Source organism: Amborella trichopoda, chromosome 4 (assembly GCF_054954075.1).
Source record: "Amborella trichopoda isolate Santa Cruz 75 chromosome 4, AtrichopodaSantaCruz75HAP2 v2.0, whole genome shotgun sequence".
Lineage (NCBI taxonomy): Eukaryota > Viridiplantae > Streptophyta > Magnoliopsida > Amborellales > Amborellaceae > Amborella > Amborella trichopoda.
In genome coordinates, this window is record NC_142339.1 from 24,546,598 (window position 1) to 24,568,005 (window position 21,408).

A 21,408-nucleotide genomic window follows, 5' to 3' on the forward strand; every position below is an offset into this window, starting at 1 on the left:
ATACAATGTTAACAGTATTAAAAAAGACCCATGACCCACAATCTCTAAATAGAGGCTCATGATTGACTTGTCAAAGTTGAACGATTAACAGTGGGACCATGATCCTAGAATGTGTAGTTTAGTTCTCCTTTTTAAGAGCAAGTTTAGCATTTGTCACCACAGTGCAAAGGGGACTCTCTCTATCCACATGTACACGTGTCCTTTTATAAGGCTGCTTCCTAGTAATGTGGTTATTATGTGTACATGTCGTGCAGAAGTTTGTTGAGGCTTTGGCCTTTGCTTTCACAGGCCTACAATTCAACACATGAGACCACACAGTTCTCTTGGTTTACAAACATAATCCCTAGACATCTCTCCGACCTCAATAAGGGATGACCCACTGCAAACCCTTATCGGTAGTGCCACATACCCAAGGCCAAGGGTTTTGGACACGACTAGGGCCATAAACCGCTCAACCCTTAGTCAGTCGACACACACACTCCCACTGAAGTACATATTCTATTATAAGATATCATTTTTTACAAGCTTTCTAGGCTTTTAAAGGCCGCAAAACCCAACACTTAATCATGTCATATATTTGCTTTATTGTTTTACTATTTTGGGCAACCTGATTTATGACACTCAGATATTTATTCATTTTATGTGGTCAACATGTACCTAGTGTTTTATTTGCTGGATACTTAAATTGGCTATTCATGTATTGACTTGTTGTTGAAATATACAGTTGTTTGCAGAATTATTGTTCCCTCACATTAGTTTCTATTGTGTGAGATTAGGGCGGTGGCGAAAGTCTTGATCAACTGTTCAAACGATGTACATCTTGTTTAGAAAGACTTTCCAACGAGCATAAAGGTATCAAAAGCACTATGCAATGGAGATTAACTTTGGCATTTCTACCTTCATTTCACATTCAAAATGAAATATTCTGTTATTGCTAAATAGCGCTTGCTAGTTTTTAATTATTTTTAGTTACAATATTGATTTTTGTCCAATGGATGTATATATATACATGATCTAAGAAGGGTGAGGACTTTAAACTATACCTTAACCCGTCCCAAGCCTGGGTAAAGGAGGTGGTTGTGTAACTTGTGTTAGATAGGCAGCCAACGCAAAACTTTGCCAAAACTTTCCATGAATCCTTAATCTCTATGTTATTGGCTTCACTGAGGATATGACCCTTGATAGAGCATAATGGTGAACTAAGATTTGTATAGCCAACCCCAAATAGTTGGAAAAAGGCACTGATTTGATGGATGTATAAATAGGATTCTTGTGCTCAAAACTTACAATAAGTGCTAAAGAATAAAAACAATTGATGTCATCATATGATATATATATATATATATATATAGGTATAATCTAAACTTCACAACCCTTCAAATTACAAAGGTTAAAGACAGAGATAGTTGTGAAGGGTGGATTTACTAATTTTATAGTTTATTTTTTTAAAGGTTACTTTTTGTGATATCTTCATTATTAAGTAAGGGCAATTTTGTAAATATTACTACAAGACAAAAGGTATTTTTGTCATCTTCATAAAGGGTAAAGTTGAAATTTTTACTAAAAGACAAGGGCATTCTACAAATAAAATTTCAAGACATTAACTTCCAAAATTCCATTGTACTTTTGTAAAAATTTCAAATTTTTCATTACTTAATGGTTAAGTTACCTATTAAAATAATTTTTTCAACAAAAAGTAATGACCTTTTTGATAAATACACCTATCACAACCCCTTCGAACTTTAACCTTTGTATTTTGAGGGGTTGTTAACTCTAGACAAACCCATAAATATATATAGGAAAAGTCTTCCTAACGCGTATAGGCGAAAATGAACAGTGATTTTGCCTACCCTCATCACCGTCCTAAGTTCATCGCACGGTCACAATTGTCCGGTAGTGTTTCATTTTTCATGTTTTTTCTACAAATCGGAATGATCTGAAATTTGGAGCATATGTACATCATAATGAGGCGCACTTAATAAAAATATAAAAAAACTAATTTGAAAATTTTTTTTGACAAAAATACCCCTGAAACTTTTCGGGGGTAATTTAGTCTTTTTTTCACGTAAAATATGTTTTTGATATTTTTTGTGGATTCGCCTATTTTTGATGAACACACGCTCTAAATTTCAGATTATTCCGATTTGTAGAAAAAAAATGAAAATTGAAACACCACCGGACAACTATGATTGTATGATGAAGTTTGTACGGTGATGAGGGTAGGTGAAATCACTGTTCATTTTCGCTGATAAGCGTTTTGTTTTCGCTTATAAGCGTTTTGTGGTATCATATATATATATATATATATATATATATATATATATATATATATATATATCGGTCAATGATTTCATGCAACGGTTGTATAGTAATATGACGCAACAACCTTCAAAAATCATGTTATGGCCATTTGTTTTTCCAAATTTTGAAATATACACTCTTTTCATTCTAATAAACAATCACAAAAAAGAAAAATTTGAAAACACAACCTAGAAAATATTATTTTAGCTCAATTAACATGGGCCGTTCATTTTGGTGAGGTGTTTAGATCTAGGTCATTGAAGGATTGTTTCATTTTCAATTTTTTTGGATGGATTTATTATCATTAGATGAGCAATGTTAAAAAAGAAAAAGATGATTTTGAGATTATAAAGGCTAAGATCTTGAAATTCACCAATTGAATGGTCTATATTCGTTTTTAGGAGGGACTCATTTTGACCATATCAAAGGTTCAAATTGAATCTTTTTTTTTTTTTTGGGATTGATTATTGAGATGCAGAGAGTGTGTGCACAAAATATTGGGTCATACAAATACCACAAACATGGTGTTTTAGAAGTGTCGTTGCATTATACTATGATACAACTGTTGCATGCAATCACTGCCCATATATATATATACAAAGACTAGATTCAATTATTCCTAGAAGGGCTTCTGAAAATTTATTATGGCGGCTATCTCTCAGGCATAATAATATAGAATTACTTAAACCTAGTCAGGTTAAAGGTTTTATTGCTATTTGTATATCCTATATGTAAATATTTATATTCTTTAGATTTATGGTTCTGAATCATTCGTTCAGATAAAAGTTGGAAACTTTCCTGTTCGTTTGTAATAGATATACTTTGTTCTACAGTTTTAATAACATAACTAGACTTGAACTCAAATGTTCCTCTTTTATAGATATCAGTTATAGGAACTTTTGGTATATTCCAATTTTGTATTTGCTTTTCAATATTATCTATAATTATCTCTTCTTTATTTTTTACTCGTAATGTACTGTTAGATGACGAGGATGTTCTATTGGATAAACTCCTAATAAAATTTGCCATTTCAAGATAACCGTTGAATACTTGAGTCAGTCGGAAACAGTCCTTGTGCCTTTTCAGCGGCTCTTCTTGGCCTTTTTCGGCAGTACGGGTCACGAAGACTTTTAGTTTCAATTCTCGGACTTATCTTGAATGATAAATTGTATTAAGCTTTTAGCCTTTAGAATAGTATTTTCAGCTACAGTTCACCACTGTAAAATCTATTGGCTCTGATACCAAAAAGACGCCAAGATTAATTTTAAACTATGACCGACTATTATGAGTAAAATATCATGAATAACTATTAATCTACCTATCAATAATCAGTACACAAATTTTATGAGTACAAAAATAACTAAACAAATAAGAAATAAAAAGGGAGATATGTCAATGATAAACCAATTAACATAAGTAGTAGTCCTAGTCCTTAAACAAAATATTACCTTTGCTTGCATAAGATCAATTGAAAATACTTACATAACACACTTGTAATAAGTTGAAAATAATTTCCACTCCTCTGGGCAGTAACTTGGCAGAGTGCTTAAATTACAATCATACATATATTTTTTCTCACACGTACAGTCTCGGTGTGGCTAGATACACCACCCGATATACAGTGTAGAAAGAAAGAGAGAAAAGGTAACAGTAATTATAAACAGGAGAGAGAGAGTGAGAAAGGAATAGTACGAGTAGTAGACAGAGAGTGAGAAAGGAATAGTAAGAGTAGTTAACAGAGTACGGAGTGTAGCAGTATAGGTTTTGCAGAGTGACGGCATGGTTATAGAAGGAGTAATGATAGTTAAACAAGGAGATGGCTTGAGGTTACTGAGAGTAGCTAAGAGCACAGAGTGGCTAAGAGATGGATGAGAGTGTGGCTGAGAAACAGATTAGAGTGTGACTGAGAAGTAGATGAGAGTGTGACTGAGAACACAGCGAGTGGCTAGGTGGCTAAGAGCGCAAAGAGTGGCACAAAATGTTTTAAGAACAAAGAAGTAGAAGGAGTAGGGCTTCGAGGAGAGTGAAGAGAGAATAGAAGAGAGCTCTGATGAGCAGAGCAGAGAGAGAAGAGAGCTCTGAGGAGCAGAGAGTCCTAAGAGAAAGTAGAGTGGAGAAGAGAAAGCTTAGAAGAATAGAGAAAGAAAGTAGAGAGCTTTGAGAGAGAGTAGAGTGGAGAGGAGAGAGAAAGGCTACTGGGGGAGAGCACTCTGATGCTTTGCTTCTATCCATCCTCCTCCTTTTATTAGCCGCGGACTTGAAGGCTTATTCATTCTTCTTCATAATCACGGACGACAGCACAAAAGGTGAACAACGACTTGAGGTGACGAAAAGCAACAGCACAGTAACTTGAGGTGACGAAAAACAACAGCACAGTAACTTGAGGTGACGAAAAGCAGCAGCATAGTGACTTGAGGTGACGAAAGGCAGCATTATATTGTTGATGGCATAGTGAAAGGTGTGTCGGTAGCATTATTTTGTCGGTGGCATAGTGAAAGGTGTGTCGGCAGCCGATCCTGGCCCGTCTCTGTATTGGCCCGGTTTAGGGTTGAGGTTGGCTGAGCCCACCGTCTTCATTTTCTTGAGCATAATCTTCTTCATTCTGTGTAGACGTGGACATGGCTTCTTCTTCTTCATCAAATAATTGTAACAGTTTTTTCTTCAGTTCTTCCCTGGTGGCCATTGGATTTTGTTGTCTCATTCTATTTATATAGTCAGTCATATCATTAACTTCTGCCCCTGGTGTTGGGATTGGAATTTTCTTCATTTTTATATTATCTGGTTCAAGGTCCTTATTCTCGTATACATCCCACAACTTTATGTATACTTGTTTTCCTAGTTTAGGTATATATTCCCAATTATTTGTATAATTATCTGATACCAAGAAGACACCAAGATCTAATTTTGAACTATGAGCGACTATTATGAGTAAAATATCATGAATAACTATTAATCTATCTATCAATAATCAGTACACAAATTTTATGAGTACAAAAATAACTAAACAAATAAGAAATAAAAAGGGAGATATATCAATGATAAACATAAGTAGTAGTCCTAGTCTTTAAACAAAATATTACTTTTGCTTGCATAAGATCAATTGAAAATACTTACATAACACACTTGCAATAACTTGAAAATAATTTCCACTCCTCTGGGCAGTAACTCGGCAGAGTGCTTAAATTACAATCACACATATTTTTTCTCACAAGTACAGACTCGGTGTGGCTAGATACACCACCCGATATACAATGTTGAAAGAAAGAGAGAAAAGGTAACAGTAATAATAAACAGTAGCGAGATAGTGAGAAACAGTAACAATAAACAGTAGAGAGAGAGTGAGAAAGGCATAGGAAGAGTAAGTAACAGAGTACGGAGTGCAGCAGTATAGGTTTTGCAGAGTGACGGCAGGGTTATAGAAGGAGTAATGATAGTTAAACAAGGAGATGCCTCGAGGTTACTGAGAGTAGCTACGAGCACAGAGTGGCTAAGAGATGGATGAGAAACAGATTAGAGTGTGACTGAGAAGTAGATGAGAGTGTGACTGAGAACATAGCGAATGGCTAGGTGGCTAAGAGTGCAAAGAGTGGCACAAAATGTTTTAAGAACAGAGAAGTAGAAGGAGTAGGGCTTCGAGGAGAGTGAAGAGAGAATAAAGAGCTTCAGAGAGTGAAGAGAGAATAGAAGAGAGCTCTGATGAGCAGAGCAGAGAGAGAAGAGAGCTCTGAGGAGCAGAGAGTTCTAAGAGAAAGTAGAGTGGAGAAGAGAAAGCTTAGAAGAATAGAGAAAGAAAGCAGAGAGCATTGAGAGAGAGTAGAGAGGAGAGGAGAGAGAAAGGCTAGTGGGGGAGAGCACTCAGATGCTTTGCTTCTATCCATCCTCCTCCTTTTATAAGTCGCGGACTTGAAGGCTTATTCATTCTTCTTCATAATCACGGACGCCAGCGCAAAAGGTGAACAGCGGCTTGAGGTGACGAAAAGCAGCAGCACAGTAACTTGAGGTGACGAAAAGCAGCAGCAAAGTAACTTGAGGTGATGAAAAGCAGCAGCACAGTGAAAAGCAGCAGCATAGTGACTTGAGGTGACGAAAAGCAGCATTATATTGTCGGTGGCATAGTGAAATTTGTCGGTGGCATAGTGAAAGGTGTGTCAGCAGCAGATCTCCTAGCCTGTCTCTGTATTGGCTCGGTTTAGGGTAGAGGTTGGCTGAGCCCACCGTCTTCATTTTCTTGAATATAATCCGCTTCCTTCTGTGTAGATGTGGACATGGCTTCTTCTTCATCAAATAATTGTAACAGTTTTTTCTTCAGTTCTTCCCTGGTGGCCATTGGATTTTGTTGTCTCATTCTATTTATATAGTCAGTCATATCATTAACTTTTGCCCCTGGTGTTGGGATTGGAATTTTCTTGATTTTTATATTATCTGGTTCAAGGGCCTTATTCTCGTATACGTCCCACCACTTTATGTATACCTGTTTTCTTAGTTTAGGTATATATTCCCAATTATTTGTGTAATTATCTGATATGTCATAGGACCATTTCATGATCCACGGTATTTGTTACAATGCCATGAAATAAATATGAAGGTCTCTTTTTGTATTATTATTGTTGTATTCAGCAAACTTCCTCTGAGAGGTTTGTATTATTGGTGGAAGAATCTCGGTTCCAGATCCCCATATTTGGAACCAATTTTTAAACCAATTGGGGAATTCTTCTATTACTGGAATCTTTATTTGTAGGAACCAAGTATGAGAACTATTGATATTTTGGAAGGCAAATATTTTGTGCCTTGCATCAACATATTCTGCATATCGAAAGTACTTATTATTAAATCCTTATGTTTGTAATTTCCTTGTTTTCACTGGATCCATACCCCAATCCTTATATGATATTATTTTTCAGATCCGAAATTTGGAGTATGCAATCATATCTGTTTTGACACAAGATTTTTGACATCTTTATTCAGAATATTCTTTGCGACTTTGCAATCAGTTCGAATGAGAAATTTCTTGTTTAAAAGATCACTTTGGAACTTGGTAACACAATGTACAATTGCTTAAACTTCCTTTTTAACCGTAGAATAATTTTGTTGTGTTTGGTTCCAAGCTCGTGAGGTAAAACGAACTAATTGTTCTTTTTCTGAAATCTTTTGTTTTAAAATTCTATCTCAGAAGCTTCACATTGAATTATCTTAAATGCATTAGGATTAGAGAGTGTAAGGCAAGGTAACTCCTTAGGCTTAACTTTTATTTTTTTCACAGCCAAGGTATGCTCATTCGTCCACTTTGGTGGATTCTTTTTCAACCTTTGAAATAAAGGTTTAGCATCAATGGCCAGATTTTTATAAAAATCAGCAATATAATTAAGGCATCCCAAAAATCTTTGTAGTTCAGTTTTGTCTAAAATAATATCTGTGAATATATCGGTAAATTCAATTGCCCCATCAATGGGGACTATACTGCCTTGGAAGATATTATGTCCTAAAAATCTTATCTTTGTTTGGCAGAGGTTAATTTTTCTAGCCGATACCACCAGTCCTGCAGCTTTTATAGAACATTTATATGTTTGAAATGTTGTTCAATGTTTTCAGAGAATATTAGGACATCATCTATATAAACAATCATAAACTTCATATAAGGATTAAAAATATCGTTCATAATATTTTGAAATTCCGAAGGAGCATTTTTTAGTCCAAAAGGCATAACATTCCATTCATATTGTCCAAAAGGAACATTAAATGCAGTTTTATATCTATCTTGTTCAGCAATCTGGATCTGCCAGTATCCTGATTTTAAATCGAATTTGAAAAAACTACAAGCATTGACAAGCCTGTCTAGCAAATCCTTTTTATTGGGGATAGGATATCTTATCCATTTAAGAACCTTATTGAGGGGTTTATAATTTATTACCAATCGAGGAGCCCCTCTTTCTTTTTCAGAGGCCTTTTCGACGTAGAATGCTAAGCAGCTCCATGGAGAAGAACTTTTTCGGATAAGCTGTTTTTGTAACAAATCATCAATTTCTTTTTTGCATATCTCTAGCAGTCGAGGATTCATTTGTATTAGTCTTGCTTTTGTAGGTTTTTTATTTTCATGGAAACCTTCTTCATATGGTAATCTTACAATATGTCTTTTTCTATTCCAAAAGGCACTTGGTAAATCCTCACAAATTTCGCTTTCTATTTTTCTTCTAATTTCTTCAATAATCTTTTTATCCTCAGGTATAGAAAGCTTTTCTTCGATTGTTTTTTATTTTAATTCTTCTTTTAAATAACACAAAAATTTTTCTTTATTGGATATGGTTTGTTTCATACTATTCACTTCTAGGATTCTTGGTTTATCCACAAATTCAAATTTTACATTGTGGCCTTCTATATTGGCTTCAATCCCTGAACTAACTTTTTTTCAGAAATGGAGTTCGAAGGATTACAGACTGACTTTATCCTTTTACCATAATGAATGGCATTTCAAAACAATTCTCATTATTACAAACTGCAGTATTGGATAATTTATAATTTATAATTAATCTACTTCCATCTGCTGTGTTTAATATTTGCGTTGTTTTACTAAAATATTTTGTAAGGACTAATCCCTCATTTATGCAATTTAGGTATGCTCTTGAATCTATTAATGCTAAGGTTTGAAAACTGTATTCTTTATGAACTATTATTCTTACTAATGTAAACCATTTCTGTGTGATTATTTTATCGAGTAGGTTTATATGATTATCAGACTGTATAATACTAGAGGATTCCGGTATTTCATTTACAGGGGATAGAGGCCTTTTATAATTATTTATAATATTATCAAATTCTAATTCTTCGTCCGTATTTTCAGGAGTATTTTGCAGGTTAGATGCTAATTCTAAAACATGTATCCTGTTTTTTAGGGTTGTTAATTCATTTTGGATTTCATTTATTTCATGTTTTAAGTCAGCGATAGATGGTTCCTTTTGATTATTATTTTTGCTATCGATTCTCTTCAAAATTTTCGCAAAACTATAATCCTCTTTAGTTCTAACAAGAGGAGGGGTTTTTTTATTTGTCTTAGTTATCTGAATGTATTGGATTAAGGCTTCCTTCTTTGCTTCTGGACCTGTTATTTTGTCGATTATTTCTATGATCAAATTCTCTTCTTTAGAGAGTGTATTGCAGAAGCAGTCATTGTTTTCTTCTTCAAAATCAAAACTACTGAATATTAGGTTTTCATTTTCTATTTCACCAACAAGTGGTTCTGTATTAGAACTAGAAGAACTTTCATCAGATTCTTCTTCTATTTGTAATATTTGATGTAGTTGATTTCTGATGTTCTCTTCTATTTGCAAGGCATGAATTTTCTTTTTTATTTGGCACTTATTTTTATAATGCCGTATTTTACCACAGTTATAACAAACAGGTATCTTTCTTTTTCCTTTGGATTTTTTAAAATTTTTTTTAGGAACAAATTTTCTAGTAAACTTTTCTTTGGTACTCCTTGTATGGCTAGATTTATATTTCTTATTTTTATACTTCTTTTTATCAGTTTTGTTGGACATTGACAGAGTGTTATATCCAAACTGTTCACAGAAGTCACTTAATTCTTTCTTGCCTGTCATTCTTTGTTTGTCCAATTGTTTCTTTAATTTCAGATCTGTGCATAGACTAAGTCCTTCAGCACATATTTCAGCAGATAGTTCCCCTAATGTATAAAGGGAATATTGGATTATTCTTCCATTTTTATTTTTCAATCTTGTTTTTGCCTTCTCGACAAAGAGATGAGGCAATCCAGCAATAAATTTTTCTTTCCAATGGTCAGATTTACTATCTTCTCTGGAAAAGAGCCGAAAAAAGAATACGTATTTATACCATTTATAATGGGACAGTGTTGGACACCTTAGGTTGGATAAAAGATCTTCTGATCTTGCATCAAGCAAAGAAGTACTTCTTACGAAATGGAGAGTTATTGTATATATTAGGGTATTTACTGCATCACTTTCACTATTAGGCACATCTTGTCCAAATTTATTTTTAATGTCCATTGTCTCGAAGCAGTTAATATTTCTTTTTTGGTGATTTCAGCTATATGGAAGTCCCACCATCCTCTTAGCCATCCAGTAAAACCACATATAATGGCTTTAGCTATTTGTTGATCATGATTCCCACTTATCTTGCATGCTGTCGCGTACATAGTCATATGTTTCATCGTATCTAGTATTTGGTGATCAGACATTCCATCTATATTCCAATTAACTATTGTTCTACCTGAGTAGGATACGGTACTCGAAATTAAGTCTTCTTCAAACTGGCTGTCTACAGGGGTTGGTCTTGAGTGATACATCTTGGTTTGAGAAGTTGGCCTAAATTTTCTCCCATAATCTATTCTATTAATTTCAAGGCTTTCTTCTTTGAAGGCTTCCTCCATCTCTTGGATTTCATTATTGGTTAGATCCTCTTCTTGTAAAACCATCGCTTCTTGTTCTATGACAACTCCTTTTCCTTTTATACTTAGCTTGGCTAGCTTTTTTACTAACTCGTCAATTAAATCTTTATTTTCTTCTTTCTTTTTTATTCCATCCAAGCTAAACTGATCCTTGTTGAGTTTTGGAGGAGGTTTAAATAAGACAGCCTTCTTCTTATCAGTATCAGTTGCCTTGTCTCTAGGTATATTGTGGGATTTATTTACTATATTTTCCATCCTACTAGTTTGTTTTCCTGTAGTTTGAAGTTAGAGATTAGTATAATTATTTTGTTCAATTATGTGTGGTATAACATCTATTTTATGAGTATGATGATCATTTTCTTTAGGGATTATTTTATATGGAGAGGCTTCGGTCTCGGGTTTTTCTTTTAATGTACCTTTTAACTGCAGACTTCTCTCTGGAGGGTGGATACTATGTATTTCTTCTCCCTCAGTAGTATGGAAGGTTTGATATTGATTTTCGATGGCATTAAGACCGAAATTGAGAACCGGGATATCTTTTTCTCTTAAAGTAGGTCTCAGCCAATCAAAAAATCCTATATTTTGTTTATTTTTCTTTATAAACTTATTAAATCTTTTGTGGAGAGCATCTAGCAATTCTTGAGGGAATTCTGCTAGACACCAATCACGTATTTCTTTATTTTTATCAGATAGATAATCATTCTCAAGTGCTTTTATATCGATTTTAAATCTTTCTTTCTGAAGGGTGAAAATATTAAAATCCAAATCTGAAGGTGTAGGTTCATTATCGGATGAACTGGGTTCATATATTTTATGAATTGGTTTATGAATATTACTATTTGTTCTAGTCAATCCATCTAATATGGGTCTTTGAGGTATAGATGAGGTAGAGTGCCTAGAAGGCATAGAAATTCTAGATGGGGTATGTATAGAGTCTTCTGAAAGGTTTATTCTGGTTCGCCTGTTGGAATTAAATTGTATCTCTATGTCTCCGTCAGGATATTCAATGATTTGATCTGGCTCTCTATTGATTGGATTTTTGGATTGTTGGTTTTCACCATATAAGTACCAGTTTTCAAGAAGACTTATTTGGGACCAACTGATGGATTTGGGTATGACTGTATTAGATTTTTCCATATTGGTTTGGAAAAATATTGTTTGTCCTTTTGTATCCATTTGAAGGGCATTTGGACATAAGGTATTCATGACCTTATAAGTATTGCAAGTGTGTTATGTAAGTATTTTCAATTGATCTTATGCAAGCAAAAGTAATATTTTGTTTAAAGACTAGGACTACTACTTATGTTAATTGGTTTATCATTGATATATCTCCCTTTCTATTTCTTATATATATATATATATATATATATATAGATATATATATATAAATTCATCTATGTTTTGGATTGTTAATATTTCGAAATCAAAATCAAATTCAGATAGGGTTGGTTCTTCAAGTTCAGTTTGGGAAGAACCGGGAGTGTCAATCTTATATATTGGATGTTGGACTTGATTTAGAGCCTTTTTAAGTCCTTCAAGAACTATTCTCTCATTATGGGCCTTTTCATAATCAGATTGAGGAATAGAGGAGGTTGAGGTTCTAGGTGTATTTCTAGGAAGTGTATTTGAAATACTGAGCCTAGTCCTTTTAGAGGATGGGAATTGTATTTCTATCTCTCCATCCGGATAGTCAATTATTTGTTCAGGTTCTCTATTTTCAAGGATCTTGGTCTAAGTCTCAGACTGGAGAGACCATTTTATGGTAATTTAACCTGTTTCCAAGATACAGATTTTGGTATTACTAAATTAGATTTATCCCTATTAGTCTGAAAGAAAATAATCTGACCCTTCGTATCCATTTGCCTAGCATTAGGGCACAAAGTGTTCATTACTTTATAACAGATCCTATAAACAAAAGCTAAGTTTTGAGATCCAGGGTCCATATCAAAACCTTGAGTTTTTAGGTTTAAAGTTATAAGTTTTAATAGATTAGGATCTGATAAGGCTACAGAAAAATTTGGAAAGCATTTAAAATAAATAGGTCCATTGCGAAGGTTGACTCGACAATTCCTAATAAAGAATCGGTAAATCTTCTATGTCTGTTATCCCTTAAGCAAAGCAAAACAGAGTTTTTTAACACTGTCTTTGTTAGGGATTTAATGGCTATTTGGACAAGACCAATATGTAGGTAGTTGAAGTCTTTCTTTTTATGTTCTTCAACCATCCTTGATGATAGGAGTTGGACACTATCCTGAGTTTCCATGATAGAAATAGTTTTCTCAATAGTTTTTATTGAAAAACTACTTCTAAAATCAAAAGTCCCTTTTTTATAAACATATGTTGTAGGTATTTTTGGGATGTTCCAATTTTGGATTTGTTTTTCAATATTATCAATAATAATTTCTTCTTTATTATTAACACGTAGTGTATTGGTAGAAGTAGTTCTATTCGATAATGTTCTGAATAAATTTGCTATTTTGATTTTTGTCTTAATTTGAGTCAACTGGAAACAGTCCCTACACCTTTTCTGCCCTTCTGGCTTGACGGTGATCTTTGGGTTACTGCAAATTTAGATTTTTTGACAAAAATCTAAATATGCAAAGTTTTTCAGTTCACAACTGAATATAACTTGGCTTTGATTCCATAACAGTGAAATGATAGCGGAATTAAGATGATCAGATATATAACAATGAGACTAAAGATCAATAATAACATAACACCTTCAATTAAATAACAATAGCAACAAATATCTTAACTAATAATAGAACACCTTCAATTAAATAACAATAGCAACAAATATCTTAAACTAAACAATAGGAAGCTTACATGGTAGGCTTGATACAGATCGGGTAAGCTTGATGCACCAACGGGGTATGGTTTACTTCTGCTCAAACCATGCGCTCAGACAGACTCAAAGCAAGCACTCAGACATACTCTTACAAACAAACACTCAAACAAACATTCAAGCAAACGAAGCACTCAAGAAAACTCTCTGCCTGTTTTCGGATGCCTTCGTCTTCTTTTCTGCTTCTCTTATATAGGGGAAGGAGTCGGGCTTCAAACTATTTTAAGTCTGCACCGACATCTTTTTGGGAAAAAGCAAGATTCCCTACAGTGAACCTGACACCTTTTGGGAAAAGCAAGATTCCCTACAGTAAATAGTTTTGTCGGTAGCAATAATGCTCTTCTTTTTGCTGGAAATTCATCAGTAGTACTAATGCTCTTATCTTTCGCTGCTAGCTTTAGGGACACGTGTCTTTGGTGAATTTGGAGTCGTACTATCTCTATTAATTTTTCTTTTAATTCATCGGGGAAAAATTTATCCCTGCACAGTCATCACCATTGAGTGGACTGTAATCTTCGGTTTCTTCTTCTTTTGTTGGTGTGGCTTGTATATCCACATCTTCTTCCAGTGCTAAAAACAGCTTTCCTTTAAGCTCGGCTTTTGATAATTTGGGATTCTTATGTTGCATTATTGTGACTATTCTGTTATATCGATGTTTGAACTTGGCAAGGAGGATGATATTATCTTCATATAAATTTTTTCTGGGTCCAGGGAGTTATTTTTGTAACTATCCCACCATTTTATTGATATTTGTCAGCGTAATTCCGGGATAGAATCCCACCGGTCCATATCATCTTCGCAGAGTTGATATGTCCATTTTAGTATCCAAGCGACCTGATATAAGGTCATGAAGTATAAATGATATTCTCTTTTTAGACAATGTTTATTATAATTAGAGAATTTTCTGTGATAACTGCATTTTTTGAGGAAGTATTTGGCTGCATGATCTCCATAACAGGAACCAACTTTTTAACCAGTTAGGGAATTTCATGAGTTCAGTTATTTCAAACTGTACATACCAACTATGCAAAATTTTGGTATTTTGGTAGGCAAAGACTTCATCCCAAGCCTTGATATATTCAAAATAATGGTAGGATTTAATTTAAATCCTCCAGTGTTTAACATCCTTGGTTTTAAAGGATCTAATCCCCAATCTCTATAGGATATGATTTTATGAATTTGAAATTGAGTATGCAGTCTCTGTGTCATTATTTGGTGTACTATTGTCACAGATCCTGTTTCCATGAGTATGGCTTCATACCATTCTCTATATTTTTCTCTCATATTGGGATGAAGGTGATTTCGTAAATATATTGCTACTATTTCGGTAGGGTCTTTTCTGCTGTGATCATTCTCAACAATTATGAGTGGTATATATGTTGTTTCCAGAAACAGAGTTTTATTAGCACTCGGGTTATTAGTGCTTAAAAGGGATTGTTGGGGAGATATATCAATCTCTTGCTTTCTTATTAAATCTCTTGGAGTTGATGGTGAAGCCAAGCCTTTTCCTGAGCTGAGAACTATATTCGTTGGATAACTATGCGAAGCCAGGCTTTGACCCGGGCTGAGAACTATATTCGTCGGATGATTTTTTCTTTTCTTGTCCTCCCTGTAAAAATTCTTGGGTCAAAAAGTCAGGGAGATGGTTATTTTTACCATTAATGTGTTCAATTGTAAATTTAAACGATGAATGGATACCTTGCCATTGGGCAAAAATTTGTTTTGAGACGAGATTTTTTACGTCTTTTTCAAGAATATCTTTGGCTGCCTTACAATCAGTACGAATAAGAAAATTTTGGTTTAGTAAGTCACTCTAGAATTTAGTCACACAATGAAGATAGCCAATATTTCTTTTTTAACCGTGGAATAGTTCTGTTGGGCAAGATTCCAGGTTTTGGAAGTAGAACGCGCCAATTGTTCTTGCCCCTGAAATTTTTGTTCGAGTATGCCACCTAGTCCTTGTTCTGAAGCGTCAGTTTCAACAATTTTAAACGCTGTAGGATTAGATAATGCTAAGCAAGGCAGTTCTTTGGTTTTCAATTTGAATTTTTTGACTGCTATGGTATGCTCGTTAGTCCAATCAGGAGGGTTCTTTTTTAACCTTTGAAATAAAGCCTTAGCGTCTAAAGCAAGGTTTTTATAAAAAATCAGCGATATAATTCAAGCAACTAAGAAATCGTTGAAGTTCGGTTTTATCTTTAATAATATTTGGGAATTTTGATGCAAATTCAATCGCCCTATCAATAGGAATTATTCCCCCTTGATAAATATTATGTCCAAGAAACCTTATTTTTATTTTAAAAAGATTTATCTTTTTTGCTGATACAACTAACCCAACATTTTTAACAGCTTTAAAAAATGTGTTTAGATGTTTCTAGTGTTGATCTATAGTTTCGGAATAAATAAGAATATCATCAATGTATACAATCATAAATTTGGTATAAGAATTAAATGTCATTCATGATGTTTTGAAATTCAGAAGGAGCATTTTTTAAACCAAAAGGCATAACATTCCATTCATAATGTTCGAAGGGAACATTGAAGGCGGTTTTATATATGTCCGTTTCTATTATTTGTATTTGCCAATATCCAGATTTTAAATCAAATTTTGAGAATATGCATGCATTAAGCAATCTATCTAAGAGGTCTCTTTTGTTTGGAATGGGATATCGAATCCATCTTAAAACCTTATTTAAAGGTTTGTGGTTTAATTTCAAGGAGCCTACTATTCATTTGAATAGTCCTAGCTTTTGTAGGAATTTTTTGCTCATCAAACCCTGGTTCGTAAGGAAGTTCAACAATATGTTGTTTCCTATTCCAGAAGGCGTTAGGGACATCAGAGCATATTTCTTTTTCGAGAATAGTTTTGGAACTATTAATTTTACTTTGTATTTGAGGAGATAGTATTTTTTCCCCAATGGTTTTAAATTTGATTTCTTCTTTAAGATGAAAAAGGAATTTTTCCTTGGTAGAGATTTTATCTTTGATATTATTTATTTCATGAACTCTGGGTTTATCTATGAAGGTAAACTTTACCTCATGTCCCTCTATGTTAGCATCAATACCAGTATTATCAATTTTTATAGGGTAAAGCATATTTAGGAAAGGAGTTCCAAGAATAACCGGTTGACTTAATCCTTTAACCATGATAAAAGGAAATTTGAAGCGAGTGTCGTTATTGCAAACAGCCGCATCAGAAAGCTTGTAGTTTATTATCATCTTACTTCCATCAGCGTTATTTAGAACCTGTGTAGTTTTATTAAAATATTTTGTTGAGACTAAGCCTTCATTTATACAGTTCAAATCAGCTCCTAAATTAATGAGGTCGTGGTTTCGAAAGTATATTTTTTTTTGACAACGATTTTGACGATAGTAAACCATCTTTGAATTATGACTTTGTCCAACAGATTAATATATTCACAGTTTTAGATTTTCTCTAACATATTACATTTGGTTGAGTTTTCAGGGTCATTATTTTCTAAAACCCTTGGCATGGTGTCTTCAATTTCAGGAGGTAGAAGATTATGGCTATAATCTTTTATCAAGTTACTGAATTCTTCTTCAGTATTTTCATCATTGTTTCCTTCTTTTTTGAAAGTAGTATCAACCATTTCTAGGATTTGTACTCTATTTTTTAAATTTATTAGTTCATTGCGAACTTCATAATTTCACCTTTTAGCTCAGGAATCGAAGGTTCCCTATTAGTTTGAGTTTTGTTTTGAACTCTTTTAAGAATGTCGTGAAAACTATAATCTTTTCTTGAAGGTATGAGAGAAGGTTTAGGAGTAGTGGGTCTAGAAGGCTCTTTAGCCATGTTGATGATATATTGCATTAAGGCTTTTTTTTTAGCCTCAGGGTCACTAATTTTATCAATCAGTTCTATGATAAGATTTCCTTCTTTTGTCAAAGTATTTATATTTAAACCATTGATATCATTGATGGCCATTAAAAAATTACATTGGCAGTTATCTTCAGGAGCATTCTCGGAGTCTGAGTCAGAGTCCGAGCTAGTGAAGATCAAATCCTCGTCATTAGTTTCTCCAATTAATATTTCATTATCAGAGTTAGAAGATTCGTCTGAGTCATTTCTTTTTATTAATAGAATATCAAGTAATTGTTTCTTGATATCTAGGTCTATTTCGAGTGCATTTTAACTCTGCATTTATTTTTGTAATGACCCACCTTTCTGTAGTTGTAGCAAACTGGTATCTTTCTTTTTCCCCTTTGTTTGAAAGACTGATCTTGTAAAAAAATTTTGGAAAAAGTATTTTCCTTTTCATGTGAATGTTTAGATTTTGATTTCCGCAATTTTTTGTATTTTTCTAGTTGTCTTTGCAGTTTTAGGTCTGTGCATAAGGCAAGTCTTTCAACTCAGATTTCCGCTGATAGTTCACAATGGGCATAAAGGAATAGGGAATAATTCCACCATCTTTATTTTTAAGTCTTGTTTTGACTTTTTCAGCAAAAAGATGGAGAAGTCCAGCTATAAATTTTTCTTTCCAGTGATCATCCGAACTATCTTCTCTAGATAATAATCTGGAATAAAAAACATCTTTATACCATTTAAAGTGAGTGAGAGTTGGACAACATAAATTTGAAAGCAGGTCCTCAGATCTAGCTGATAAGAGAGTCATACTTACGTCCCGCGAAGTGGAGTGTGATTGTATAGATTAGTGTATTATATGTATATACATGTTTGAGTTCTCTATTGCAATTGTCATTTTTTTGTGCTTGTGGAAGTAGATATCAAAATAGTGTGCATTTGGAAGTGTAATGCCAACCACAATGGTTCTAACTATAAACACCATCTTCCATGGGAGAGGTTCTTCCATCTTGTATATATGAATCAACCTAATTTCTGCCTGCTTAAGATGTCACACCCCAAGTTTTATGACACTAACATTCCAGAGGTGTGACAGTCTATTCCTAAAGTATAAATAGCACAAATTTAGGAATTTCTACTATATATTGCACAAAACTGAAATTTCTTGCATATATTGCACAAGACTGTTTGATTTTCCATTAAAATTTTTTCAAATTTGTACGAGTCTACTCAGAACTTCTATTAACATGAAGCTCTCTATATATACAATTTTGATAGAGCAAAAGTTACAAATGCGAATTTAAACATGACTACAGACTCCTTTCAAGCTACTCCTGTTGTACATACGAACAATAAAGCTGCAATTATTTTGAAAAGAATTCAAAATAGTTTGATGGGTTTGGCTACTCAGTAAGTGACCATCATAATCCTTAAAAATAATCATGATTGGCAAATGTAAATATTTTCTAAAAGAATGCATATTGGAATAATATGAGGAAGAGCATACATGGAGAACTGTTTCAAATTCTTTAACAGAAATAAACAATTTAACATAATCCAAAAGATTTGAAGGCATATTGAAACAATATAAGGAAGTGCATATATAAATCATGTAACAGAAATGCATAGTTTAATATAATTCAAAAGATTTCACAAAGTACGCTACTGGACCCCACTAGCGTCTTGGATGGGTCACCTATATACCCTACTAGAGTCTTGAATGGGTCCACTTAATCCCTATCGGCGTACCAGGTACGTCCACTCATACCTCATCGGCATACTGGATGAGTCCATTTAATCCCTACCGGCGTGCCGGATAGGTCCGCTTATACCTCACCAGTGTTTTGGATAAGTCCACTTAATCCTTGCCGTCATATCGGATAGGTCCACTTATACCTTACTGGCATACCGGATGAGTCCACTTTATCCCTACCGGATAGGTCCATTTATATACTTCAAGTATCTCTGAAACTTTTTGAACATCAGGAACAAACAATATTGTATATTCACAATATACTTGAAATTATTAGCATGAATTCACATGAAGCAATCTATAACAATCATTTCCACTGATATTTCTATAAATAACCAGTCAAATATTTTGGCCTCAATTTTTTAAATATAGTTTAAAAAAGGTAACAGTTTGAGAGACATTCGTAAAAATTAAAATTTTACATGATAAGCAGTCTATTGACAATAGAAGAATTCTTTTGGAAATCCTGAATTAAATTCAAAATTTTCAACTATAAATTTTTTTTAATGATAGATGAAAATATTACAATTTGATTAAATGCAGAAATACCAGCTTTCATAATGTCACATATAAAATTTTTAGTGTCAAAAATTTATAACAATAGACAAAACTATTACAATTTTATTTTACAAGGACATAAGGTCACTTACACATAAAACTTACGGTATCTAAAATTCATAACAATAGACGGAAATATCACAATTTTATTAAAAGCGGAAGTATCAGTTTTCAAATAACTATTTTACAGAAAAATGAGGTCACTTATACATACGTCACTTTGAGATGGATGTTTTGCTACCGCTGCCCGAGTAAGACCGGGATTACTGACGTTCAGCTAAAGGTATGGGAAGATAGAGACCAAATGAGTTTATGTATGGGGAGAGGGAGTATAAAAAAAAATGTTCCTATTACAGGGAAGAGAAAAATATTATATTCTTATGAGAGAGAGACAATATATTATTATTTTATGAGAACCTTATGAGAGAAAATCATTTGTTATTATGAGAACATCATTCTGAGAATAATACTATTTTTATGAAAACATTATGAATATAATATTATCTTTATGAGAATTTTATGCGACAAAAATCATTTGTTATGATAGAACCATCATGAGACATCATTATGAGAATAATACTATTTTTATGAAAATATTATAAGGATAATCTTATCTTTATGAGAGTACTAAAGAAAAATCATTTGTTATGAGAGAAACATCATGAGAATATCATTATGAGAATAATACTTTTTTATGAAAACATTATGAGAATAGAATCATCATGAGAACATCATTATGAGAATAATACTATTTTTATGAAAACATTATGAGAATAATATTATCCTTATTAGAATATTATGAGAGAAAAAAATCAGTTTTTATGAGAGAAAAACTATTTATTATGAGAGGACATTAGAGAGAGAGCATGAAGAGAGAAAAATTTTCATTATGAGAGATAAAGGACTTACAAGAAGGGAGAGAGAAGACCAACATGATTGGGTATGATAAGCCTATGAAAGGTAGAAAGGGTATTTGAAGTGGAGAGAGCACTTTTGTGATGATCCTAAATTTTTGGAACTGAATAATAATAATAATAATAATACTAAATACCTATATAAATGAATAATTTTGAATGATTGTCCATTGTGTTATGAAAAACACCATAGGGCCATCTTTTTTAAAAAACTTTCATTTACACATTTTTTTACACCAAAAAGATTAATAAATTAAAGATAATTATAAGTATGAGGTGATGTGTCAATCATGATGTATTCATTTTGATGAGGTGTCATCAGGTGGCACATACAATTAAGGAATTAACAAAAATAAAAAGACACGTAATCAAACATGTGCCACATAGAGAAAGACTCTCTCTCACTTTAAATACCCCTCATAAGCTCATCATACCCAATCATGTGGGTCTTCTTTCTTCGTGTAAGTTCTTTCTCTCTCATATCGAATTTTTATTCTCTCTCTTTGTGCTCTCTCCCTCTCCCTCTCATAATGTTCCCATAATGAAAAGTTTTTCTCTAATATTATTTTCTCATAACATTGTTCGTATAATATTCTCATGAAGATAGTATTATTTTCATAAAGATAGTATTGTTCTCATAATGATAGTAAAATAATATTGATAATATCATTATTCTCATAATGATAGTATCATTATTCTCATAATGATAATGTTTTCATAAAAATAGTATTTTTCCGTCTCTAACAATATTATCATGAAGATAGTATTATTATCCTAGTGATAGTAAAATAATATTCT

The 21,408-nt window shown here is 33.2% G+C and overlaps 1 protein-coding gene across 6 annotated transcripts in view; it reads left to right on the forward strand.

The window, feature by feature from the left end:
* The window catches only part of LOC18425309 (Phosphoglycerate mutase family protein), a 78,127-nt gene that overhangs the window by 32,468 nt on the left and 24,251 nt on the right, over nucleotides 1–21,408 (forward strand). For all 6 annotated transcript variants that reach the window (XM_011631009.3, XM_006829873.4, XM_020661972.2 and 3 more), the window contains one exon: nucleotides 777–852. In XM_011631009.3, coding sequence (XP_011629311.1) covers nucleotides 777–852 — 76 coding nt within the window. The remainder of the gene's footprint in view (nucleotides 1–776; nucleotides 853–21,408) is intronic.